We start from the raw sequence: 11,942 nt of genomic DNA, 5'->3' as shown, positions 1-11,942 counted from the left end.
ACATTTTTAGAAATTTCACGCACCCAACGCTTTTATTTAATTGTCTGATCAAAGTCCTAGATTGATGAGGAGTGTGATGACTAGTACCTAGGACCTACCTAATTATTTTCTATTTTTAGTATTATTACTACTTAATGTAAGTATTGTTTTCAATAAAACCGTTTAACTTAAAATTTTTTTATTTATTTTATTTGAATCTCAATTTTTGCGACACCTGGCGTGAATTTTTTTTACTAAAGCGGTTTCTATTTCCGTATGTCAAATATGATTTCCAAATACGAGCCAAATCGGACCACAAATACGATTTTTGTGAATATCTCGATCCATGCGCCACCTAGCGGCGATTTTTTCATAGGTCACTTTCTATACTTTTATGTATTATGTGTTCCAAATATGAGCGAAATCGGACCACAAATACGATTTTTGTGAATATATCGATCCTTGCGCCACTTAGCGGCGATTTTTTCATAGGTCGCTTTCTATTCATATATGTATTATGCGTTCCAAATATGAGCTAAATCGGAACACAAACACGATTTTCGTAAATATTTCGATTCTTGCGCCACCTAGCGGCGATTTTTTTCTTATTATTGCATTGTCATCGGGTTCTGAACTATATTCGAAGTTTCAAGCTTGTAGCTTATAGGGAAGTTACTTACATTTTAATTACAAAATTCGCGGTGGCCGGCCGTCCGTGCAGCCTGTGAAGTCGAGCTAAATTAAATCGCTTAAAAAGGCATGACGTGGCTGAATGCTGTAACACCTCAACCATCGTATGAGTGCAAGGCTTTGAAGAGATATAAGCGAAAGAGATATAAGCGAAACAGCTGTCACCTTGTCCGCCTTCATGTCACATTGTCAGAATTTTTCCAAAGTTATTAAATAAATATAATTAAATTGGTTGAATGGTTTTTAGAATACATGTTTACTTAAAAAAGTGCGTACGAGTTAAGGAAAATAGTTAAGGTTACTTAGCGGGGAAGACTTAGAAGAGGGTCTACATCGAACTAAAACTAAAAAACCGTCCGCCTACGACGATATTAGATTTTGACCAAAAAAGTGACGGCACAGCGCCTATGTTTACATAATTTTGATTTTTTCTCATCCGAGAAGTCAAATAGAATTGATATAATATTATTTCGGGGGCGGTGATAATCTCAAGGTAATCTCGAAATTATTCGAACGTAATGCGATGTTATTCCAAAAGCAATAAAGAAACTTATACACGGCAATTCGGAAAAGATCCCGATCTAATTAGCTAAACGGTTCTGAGCTGTTAGAAAATCTTAAATGTATGGACATTCAAGCTTTGACATTTATACTATGGTTATGAGTTCTAAAAAATTCTCTATTACTATTAGCCTTCTATTACAGTTGAAATTACTGAGCTTTCGAGTAAATAACATCTAGTATTCTTTATATAAAATGCTCCTAATTCGCAGTACTACCATGGTAGTGGAACTTCACAATTCAAATCATTCTCATACTTCAATTACAAAATTTTCAAATCAAACTGATTAAATTTTTCTTTAAATGCGCTGCTTTTATACTCTTAGCTGCGTTGTTCTATTTCTCCCAGGAGCTAGACTCTTCGCGAGCAGCATTCTCGAAATGTTACTTATTTATTTCTCGTTTTGATATTTCATAGAGTAGTATATTTAACGTCATATGTGCCCTTTATAGCTGTGTACATGTGTGTGTTATCTCATCAGCGCTCTTTGTTATTTTGTACATGTGTGTGTAATGTCGTCCGCACTCTGGGCTGCTACTTACATGTATGAGTGGCTGTTTTCTATTTTCCAATCTAAATGCTGGTAGCCCTTAAAAATGGTTTTCCACGGGACATACCAGTAACTCTGGAATTTAAATGAGTTTCTTTTCTGCCGTAGTGGGTTCTATAAAGCACCAAATCCCTCTCCAGAGAACTTACCAAATTTTTCGTTCTTTTCGTGCATGTCAGTGCTTTCCATATTGTGTGCGCCTAGCCTAACCTTTCTACCTTCCCACGGCATGCCTTGAATGCTGACTTACACAGAAGCGGGGCTGAGTAGTCTCTTATAAAATCGCAATATTGATGCAATGAAATTTATTGAAATCGATGTGGTCAGTTCTTGATTTCATTCCGTAATTTCTTCGTAATACCCAAGTCACACGCCATCGTTGAATTCATTTCGGTTTTTGTGCTATCTATAGTCTATTGGTTTTTCAGTAGGCGATTAGGTGTTTATTACCACTAAATTATTATTTCTCAACATCCAAAAAAAGACGACGCCGCAAACCATGTCAATGACCGCGGAATCAGCCTTCTTAATACTCTGCGACGGACTGAAGCCCATAGTGAACAAACTCATTGGATCTTCGCAGTGCGGCTTCAGAACTGTTGAATCTATTTTCGACCAGATATTCACGATGCGCCAAATCCTGGAGAAGACTCATGTCATCGTCGACTTCAAAGCCACCTTTTACAGCGCGAAAAGATGCTGCTATGTCTTTATGTAAGTTCCAAGCTAAGTTATTGGGGCACTGTCATTTGACTTTTAGCAATGCCACCAGCTTCGCAGGAATGAAAAGAACCTCTTCGAGCCTTTTGTAACCAAACAATGCTTCAGACAAGGTAAATACGTGCAGAACAAAACCGCGATGATACAATCTATTACACGCGTACAATTACAGGCGTATATTGATGATGTCGACATATTCTGCCTTCTCTGGATAAGATAAAGAAGCTAAAAAGCGAGTCTTGCGGACAAGATGAAGTATTTGCCGTCATCCAAGAGAAATCAGCGCATTTTCGTTTTCATACCTATCTTTCTGTATGGCTCGGAGTTATGGACAGTGTGGAGAGAAAATGAGATGGCTCTTGGTGTGCTCCAAAGAAAAGTTCTAGGGAAGATTTATGCTCGTTTTTGTGATGCCGAAAGCGAGTTTTGAAGGAGGTTTGGTATTGAGCCTTATGAGCTTTACGTAGATACGACAATATTGCCGCGAATAAAAACGCAAAACTTCGCAGGCTAGGTCATGTTGTGCGAATGGACGAAGACGCTCCGGCCAAGAAAGTATTTCAGTTTGATGATTATATTATATATCATTTGTTAGTAATACTTAATTTAAAAAAGGCATTTTGGCCAAGCGTTTGAATAAAATTATTTGCTATAACCGGTTCAAGCTCAAACAAAAGTTTACGACCTATTTTTTGGCTTAGATTGAATTGATATATTTTTAAGTTTGCATTACAAAAGTTCAGAGCATTAATCTCTATAATCTCTTATTAAGTTTTAAATAAAGGAAAGAATTAAATGAAAGTAGGCTAAAACAGCAATTAATTAATTACATATATAGGTGTGTATAAATGTAATACTAATAGCATGCTTTTGCAACTCTTCAAATCGTGCTTTTATGACAATCACTCTTTTGTGCCGCTATAAATACCTCTTTGCTTACGAGCTGTCCATTCAGTGAAGCAACTTTTTCTATCTGCTTGCAGTCATGCTTTTAAATTAATTAATTTGATTAGATACTAAAAGCGAATATGTTAAAAGAATATCAGATTTTTGTGTTGCCCTTTGTATGGAGCTTGGTGTTATGTGCTGAAATACAGACACTGAATTTGTTGGCGGCTTATAATGGAACTCAATTTAATATACAACGATATCAGCCGCAAAAATCAGTGGAATTTAAAAATTTTAAAATTTATTTTATAAGACAAGAAGAGCTAAACAACGAGCAGCGTAAGTCGTCATTAAAGCCAACGGTTGTTGGACTAAAAAATTGGCAGTCATCATATCAACCAAGCGCTTATCCCACATCACAGCAATTTTACACAAACGAGCTACCTTATAATCAATATTTGCCATATTATTGGTATCCATTTTATTCAAAACAAACTCGTCCATTGCCATTTTATAATTTGCCCTATTATTGGATAACTAGACCACGTCCACCGCCAACATATATGCAACCTTTAATTTTAATACTTCCAATATCACCTGTGCTAGCTTCAGAACCATTAACAATTGCAATGAATATATCAACAGAAACTATTCTACCGGCGTACCCGTCAATACCTGTGTCAGCAACAACTTCTTCTTCTTCAGTGTCATCAACTGTGGCTTTGTCACCTGGTTCGCAGTTTGCTTCATTGTCAGCAGCAACCACTAAAAAACCTGAAGGAATGTCAGCTATTGAGCACACAATTACGAAACCTTCTGAGACATTGTTAGTGACATCGACAGAAACATCAATTGATGAAACTCGTGCATCAGAAAAATATACAGAAATAGCAGTAGAAGCCTCAGCAATAACATTAATTTCACATCCTATAGACACTCCAATAGAAATAACAACAGAAACATCAACTGAAGTGACACAAGAAACACAAACAGAAATGTCAACAAAAATACCAATGGAACCATTTACAGAAACACAACCAGAATCACAGAAAGGAACATAAGTAGAATCATAGACAGAAATATCTACCGCCTGAAAAACAAAGAAAACCATATACAGAATTAGCACAACGAACACTAGAAATACACCTAGAGGCACCTGCAGAAAAATATACAGATTCGTCAATGGAAAAACAAATAAAACCTTAACAAAAACAGCAATTGAGCCATCCACAGGAGCACCAACGGATTCACAGAAAGGAACATCGATGGAAACTCAACCAGAAGCACAGAAAGAAAGACCAACAGAATCATACATGTCCACAAGGAACACAAGAAACACTAATAGAGGCATCAGCAGAATCATTTATAGAGCTGTCATAGGCAACACCTTAAGAAACATCAGCACACCTACTGAAATATCACAAGAAGTGGTGGAAAAATTAACAAAAACAGAATCACCAACAGAGACATAAAGAAAACGGTTTGCAGAAATAATAGTAGAGCTTTAGAAATAAAAATTTACCGAATTGAAAAAGATACAGAAAAAACAGCAAGAATAAAACCAACATAATCTTCCTCGCAATCGCAACAGAAACATCAACAGAAATATATCCAGAAACTGATGTCAAATTAAATTTAAAGAGGGAGGTATAATAAACATACCCCAATGAAAAGGTATCCTAATTAGAAACCTACTAACATTATCGGTTTCAGAAGAGAAACCCAAAATTTTTTGTGTACTTGTTGTTGTTGTGTTGTTGTAGCGATTAGGTTGCTCCCCGAATTCTTTGGGGAGTGTTATCGATGTGATGGTCTTTTGTCGGATACAGATCCGGTACGCTCCGGTACCACAGCACCATTAAAGTGCTAGACCGACCATCTCGGGAACGATTTATGTGGTCACATTAAACATTCAGGCCAATTCCTTCCCTCCCCACCCCCAAGTTCCATGAGGAGCTAGGGGTCGACAGAGCCTCGTCTGTTAGTGAAACAGGATTCGCCGCGGATAGGTGAGGTTGACAGTTGTGTTTGGAGAAGCTATATATTGCGCTGGCAACCTGAAGGGTTGCGCTACACAGCCCCTTGAATCTGGTATTTTAGTCACCTCTTACGACAGTCAGACCTACCTCGGGTATATTCTGATCCCTTAACCCGCTGGGGTTTTGTGTACTAATCTCATTCTGTGAAGTCAGTACTCGTTTTTTAATTTAATTTTTTTGAGTGAACTCTCAATTTTCGTCTTACATCTGAGTTGAGATTCAAGAACACATTTTTAGGAGTAAGGATAAAATTGTAATGCAAGTTTAAAAATTTGTCAAGTTTTTAGTTAATGCTCACTTCAGTTTTAACAGATTTGGTTTTTTGGGACTCGGAGTTGTCAAAGTTTTGACTTTCCTGGATAATTTTTTATTTACGATATTGCTGTGTTTTTCGATTGTCTAGATTGAATACTGTCCGGATTTTAAAAATTATGTGGATTATTTGTTGTAGGGATTCTGAAAGTTGGTCCATAAAATACGCTCTTTTTTCTGATACAGATCTATGACAATGGAATCCTTTTTTCTGATGTCTAGAGGAGACGAATTTACGCTTCCTTAGTTTTTTTTTACAAGGACGGCATAACTACTCCCAAAGTTAATGCTCGTTTGGGTGGAGGAGTGTTATCCACTCCGGCAGAGCAAGATCACTTCGAAAACAATATGGGCAGTTGTGATACCACAAAAGATTACTGTAAGGTAAGCTATAGCTATTTAGAGAACCGTTGCGTAGCACCGATGTAGTTTCAAACAAGACCGAGACCGAAATACTTTCACCTATTTATGACAAAAACTGTACTGTCAAATATAAATTGTTCTGGTGATATGTCGGGCGTACTGCATGGACTTCCAATGGACATTAGCCTAACTACATATAAGTGGTGATCAGAGTCATATATTTTCAGTTCAGTTATGCACCTGCGCGCTAGAAGATCCCTCGATCGCAACACACTTGAACTAAGGGTTTTAACAGTCGCATGGCTGTCAGAGAAGATATGGAATTCTCTTACAGTAGTAGCGCTGGAGAGCATCCAATCAGCAAATCCTTGATAATTGCAAAATTTCCTGGGAAGGCGCTGCAGTGATCAGGCAGCTCACGCTTTCAAATTTTCGCATTTCACCGAATTCTTGAGAGAAAACGCTTCCTTCAAACTTTCGTCAAACTGTGACCCATTCGTGAACAAGTTAACAAGCTCACTGCCGCATATTAATTTCTTTTTCTCGCTCCCATCTCTCCAGGGTATGACTGTGGTGAAACTTGCACAGACGACAGTTCTTGGCACACAATATTCTGCCTTGTGTGGGATGAAGTCACGGTTGGTAAGAATGCTGAAAAGCCTAGATGAGAAAGCTCAGGACATATGTCACCAAGCTTAATCAGAGATAAGGCTAAAGCTATCTTATCCACAATATCCACCTCATGTTTTTTCAGCATGACATTCAATGCCAAGGTAGGTGTCGTTCTAAGAGCGCCGCTGATATCAACCATCACTGAACGTTGTAGTGATATTTACATTTTGATATCAACCGCCGTGTTAAGTGCATCTCAACAGACCTCTACCACAGCAATACGAATACCACAAACAAATTTTGAAAATTTTTCTAAAACGGGGTCTCCTATCGGCAGTAATTTTTCAAGTGCTCTGAGTAAGTTCATCTCAAAGAAAATTAATTTCTTTTGCAGATGACTAACATTTGAAAGAGAATCATGGCCTCTATTTAAATTATTGTATCAATGCTCTTGCATCAATAAATAGAAACATACATGGCAGATTAAAGTCTTCAACTGCTTAGCCTTGAACAACTGCAAGATAACCAAGAAAACGTGGCCAAATTAAGATAAAAGGAGAACGAAGGACCTACTTTTTTTTAGTATTATTAGGCCTGAAATACTGCGACCTTTGTGTAGACATATTGTGCATGACCTTTCAGCCTAATTTTGTAAGTGGAGGATTTTAATGTATCTGAGTACTCTTCAGGCTTTTTACTCCATATCACATAGGGATTCAGAGTCACACCAACTAGATGGGACTTTTTACTCCATATCACATAGGGATTAAGAGTCACACCACCTAGATGGGACCTACTTAATAGGTAAACAAAAAAATATTTAAGATGACTACCACAATTATGGGACACTAGCCAATCAGCTCTATCTCACACCAGGTTTAGAACTTTGGGCAGTTATATACTGCCGGATTATCATTTACCGCTCTAAGTGGTTTGAAGGGAACACCGACTAGTCATACTAACCAGAAACAGCAGCTACTGGTTCTATTAGGGAATGTTCATCAAAATGGCATCCCGTGCACTACTTGGGATCGGTGTTTTGGTATTCGGGCAGGAACCAACCAACTTAAGCAAGGATGGCTGCAACACTTTGTTGAGCTTGATTGAAATGATCTAGATGGAGAAAAGGAGAGAAATAATCTCTAATGATCTTACACAAATGAAGTCAGCATTATTTAAGATTTTCGTTTAATAAATTTCCGTTAAAGCTTGCCTAAGACACTCTTAGAGTTCAGCAATAGCTTTGAGAGTAGGGCTTATGATTTCCCGAGCTTGCTCGAGAAGAGATTTCTCGCGAGCCTTGGCTTCTTGGCAAGTTTCTCGAATCTCCAAATACTCGTAAAGCTCGCGAGCTTCTGGAAATTCAACTTAATCGTTGCACTTGCTATTTTATATCGAGAATACGTTTTCTTCTGGAACACAAGCGACTTGTACAACACCACAATTGAAAAACGGTGTAACAAATTCTGAGGATTTCTGATAATTATGCACCTTTTGCCAACGTTCGAATTGCTGAACTGGCGAATAAAAAACTCCAAATTGCAAGTGGTCTCTTTTTAGACTACTTTGGGCGTATTACAATTATATTTCATTAGCACGTACTTAACAAAAGCCTGTGTTAGTCAAACTGATTACTGATTCCTCAGCTTGCGCTGCTTTTATACTCTAGGGTTTATCGTTCACCCATTTCTCCTAAGGTCTAGTAATTTCACGACAATGTGTTCTAGAACAATTGTATCTCATGCTTGGTTACCCAGCTATATACATGTATATTTGTAGTTTATGCTTTTCTTCTAGCCATATACGCTTTTATGTAACTACATCTTCTCTTCACCGATGACTACATACGTATGTGTATGTGAGATATTCTTCGTCGCCTTCTATGTACGTAAGTGTTGCTTGCTTTAATGTGTACATGCACATAAGAGTACTGCCTACTGTTTTTGTTGTTGTGATTATTTACTAAAATAATATTTTTTGCTAATATATGCCAGCATAGAATACTATCAATACAGCTACTAAATTGAATGTCGAGAAGCTCGCGAGAGTTACGAGTACTTCGAGTTACGAGAATATAGCGAGTGGACGAGTGCTCCATTTTTCGGGTCTCAAAATTCTCGCTTGTAATCGGAAAGGAATCTTAGGGTTTACTAAAAACAAACTAAATAGATTTTTTTTAAACACATATTTATTTAATATTAAATGGAAATTTTTTTTTTTTGATATTTGATAAATTATAGTAAAATATTCGTCATATGGTTTGATTTAAATTTTGACAATACAAGAATTTTTTTAAGATATTTAGTAAATCCAGTTTTAGCTTAAACGTCATTTTATCTCATGCGCGATAACTGCGCTCAGATATTTTCTATCTAAACACATATTACTACACAAACAATTTGCGTTGGTATTCGAAGCTCTGTCGACGTTGTGCATCACTAGTAATATACAATATCGCCTCCGCAGTTTCATTCTTCATTCTGTTCTCTCTCTTGCTCGCCAGCAACTTTCTCTTGCTGTGACGTCACCTCATTGTAAGCAACCACAATGTTGAATGCTGGAAACAGTGCCAATCGATAACTGTTTGGCGGCCTCAAATGACTACCGTTATAAAGCTGCTCCACACTCCTTACTTCGTTTGTGTTGAATTTACTTTGGATTTCATCTAATGTTAGTTTAGAAAGTCTTTGTAAAAATTCTTTATCACTTTCTATTGATCTCGTCAAAGGGCCAGCACTTAATATGAAAAGTATTAACAATACAATTTTGTACGAATTCATTTTACAGAAAACGCAAATTTAATTAATTTTTAAATATATTAACTTGGCTTTAAATTTTTCTTGCTTCAAGCTTGCTTATAAAAATAAAACTGAGTTTTGTTTTTTGTCTTGCTTAAGATCAAGTCTGTGGTATGGCTTGAAGAAAAATAAGAGTGAAAGTAAGTTATTTGCACAGTTTTACTAAACTCTGTCGTATATTTGCTGATTGCGCATATTTTGTGTAAGTTTATATGCAATATTTATTTTTAGCCAAATATCAGAAAGATGAATCAATAATTAAATGATTTTATAACAATAGCCCAATTCGTAACGTCTTCTTACTGTGCTCTTTACTTTAGACCGTTGCAAAAAAATTAAACAAGTATGTGACCATCGCACACAATGAAACCTCTCATAAGGAATTGAAGCTGAAGCACGAAGTACATGCAGAAAAGTATACATCAAGCTACATAGCTATCCCGGATTGAAATACACGCAATAAGATCGACCACGTTGTCTTAGACGGATGGTACTACTCAAGTGTTTGACATACTCGCAAGATCCGTCAACCTTTTATCTCTTCGGATCACTATCTCGTCGCGGTCAAAATACACGCCTGCCTCTGCACGGCTTAAACCACGCAACAAAACACAAAATAAAAGCTAGACGCCAATAGCATGCATAAGTATCTGCTCTGCACAAGCCGACCTAATGCAATGCAGCGGCATATCTTTAAAGAAATTCGTTCCGACGATGAGGAAAAAAAAAGTTATCGGCGACTATGGAAAAACTATTGGTACGATGAAAAATGCCGCATAGCAACCGAAAGAAAAGACGCTGCCTACAGGGTTATGTTAAAACCAAGATTGAAGAGCGTGTAAACGCTACTGCGAGTTGAAAAGGGAAGCGAGAAAACCTTGAGATGTAGCCACCAGGAAAAACGCCTACAAATTTAACCAAAAAATTTGGCGATAAAGGGAAGGTGTAATGTCTGGGGCTAACATTCGTAAGAACGAAACCCGCAATCTTGTAACCAGTGTCCACAGAGTACGTAGACTATGAATAGAAGTATTTTCTGCAATTCTAAATGAAGACAGCGATAAACCCGATCCTGCAATCGATAATGATGAAAAAATGTACCTCCAGGCGATTTTAATGAAATCAGAATAGCAATATCCAGTTATAAAAAGCAACTAGGCCGCGGCTGATATATTGCTTGTTTGAACAATATGACCGGACGAGTGCATTTTATTTGCCCTACAAATCGTGCCAACTCGGACTCAGCCTTCGAAAATTTGAAGCCAACCATGAATCAGCTGATTGTATCCTATCAGCGCGGCTTTAAACATGGTAAGACTAGATTTTTGCTGTGCGTCGAATCACGCGATAAAAGAATTGAAACACATTATTTCTTCATCGATTTTAAACCACTCAGCACGGAAAAGAGCTGCCTAAATACCATTATATCTGAATTTGGTTTCCTCGAAAAACTTTTACGGCTGTGAAAAATGACGTTAACCAACACCATTAGCTTAGTCACAGTTGGGAAGAATCTCTTCGAACCGCTCGAAACTAAATAATGTTTCGGACAGGGTGTTCGTGTTATTTTTTTCATTTGATGCTGAAAAAAATTATAATAGCGCCAGAACTTAACCACACTGGAACAATATTCTCTAAAAGCGTACAATAATTTACGTATGCTGACGAAATTAATATCATGCGATGGAGCAACCGCGTCGTAGGTTCTGCTTAATATTAAATGACAAAACAAAGTACCTGCTGTCATCAAGCAAAGAGTCAGCGCATTTGCGTCTTGAGAACTACACCACTATTGGCAGCCATAAACTCGGAATATTAAAAGATCTCGTTTATTTGGAAACCAGTTTTAACACAAAAAACAACATCGGCTTTGAATCCAGCGAACTATCACTCTTGCAATTAGGCAATTAAAAAGTATATTCTTTTCTCGGCAAACGAAAATCATGCTCTATAAATCAACTATCGGATCATGTCAACATCAGAAAAGGCGGCACTGGGAGTGTTTGAGAGGAAAGTTCTTCGGAAATTTATGGACCTTTGCGTGCTAGCGACGGCAAGTGCCGAGAATATTCAATGATGAGCTTTACGAGCTTACATAGACAACAGTATAGTACAACTAATTAAAATAAAGTGGCTTCACTGGCTAGCCCAAGATGATGCTCTGACTTATAAAATATTTTTATCAGAATCTGCCTAGGGAAGCATAGGATTAGGGCGGCCCCCACTCTACTGGAAAGACTAGCTGGAAACCGATTTAAGTCCTCATGGTTTACACTACGAAGAAGTTTGGTAGGATGGTCATAACTCGTCTAGCAGTCACGCTCCAATTAAAGAAAGGAGGGCGGTTACAAAGTTACATTTTATAATGTTTTTATTATTTTATTATTTATTTTTTTTTTTACATTTTTCTACTCCACCTGCCTCTTCCA

The 11,942-nt window shown here is 37.3% G+C and overlaps 1 protein-coding gene across 2 annotated transcripts; it reads left to right on the top strand.

The window, feature by feature from the left end:
- The first annotated feature begins 3,468 nt into the window (after positions 1 to 3,468).
- On the top strand, positions 3,469 to 11,711 carry LOC137246985 (uncharacterized). Of its 2 annotated transcripts, none has more exons than XM_067778053.1 (2): positions 3,469 to 5,036; positions 9,834 to 11,711. In XM_067778053.1, the coding sequence occupies exon 1, from the start codon at positions 3,530 to 3,532 to the stop codon at positions 4,448 to 4,450; it is 921 nt and encodes a 306-aa protein (XP_067634154.1). In that variant the 5' UTR covers positions 3,469 to 3,529; the 3' UTR covers positions 4,451 to 5,036; positions 9,834 to 11,711. The 2 variants fall into 2 exon arrangements, with proteins under 2 accessions (XP_067634154.1, XP_067634153.1); XM_067778052.1 differs by having other exon boundaries at positions 3,469 to 5,063.
- The last annotated feature ends 231 nt before the right edge of the window (positions 11,712 to 11,942 follow it).

This window comes from Eurosta solidaginis, chromosome 3 (assembly GCF_040869045.1).
Source record: "Eurosta solidaginis isolate ZX-2024a chromosome 3, ASM4086904v1, whole genome shotgun sequence".
Taxonomy (NCBI): Eukaryota; Metazoa; Arthropoda; class Insecta; order Diptera; family Tephritidae; genus Eurosta; species Eurosta solidaginis.
The sequence above is the reverse complement of the archived record's forward strand: the minus strand, read 5'-3'. Positions and strand labels throughout refer to the sequence as shown.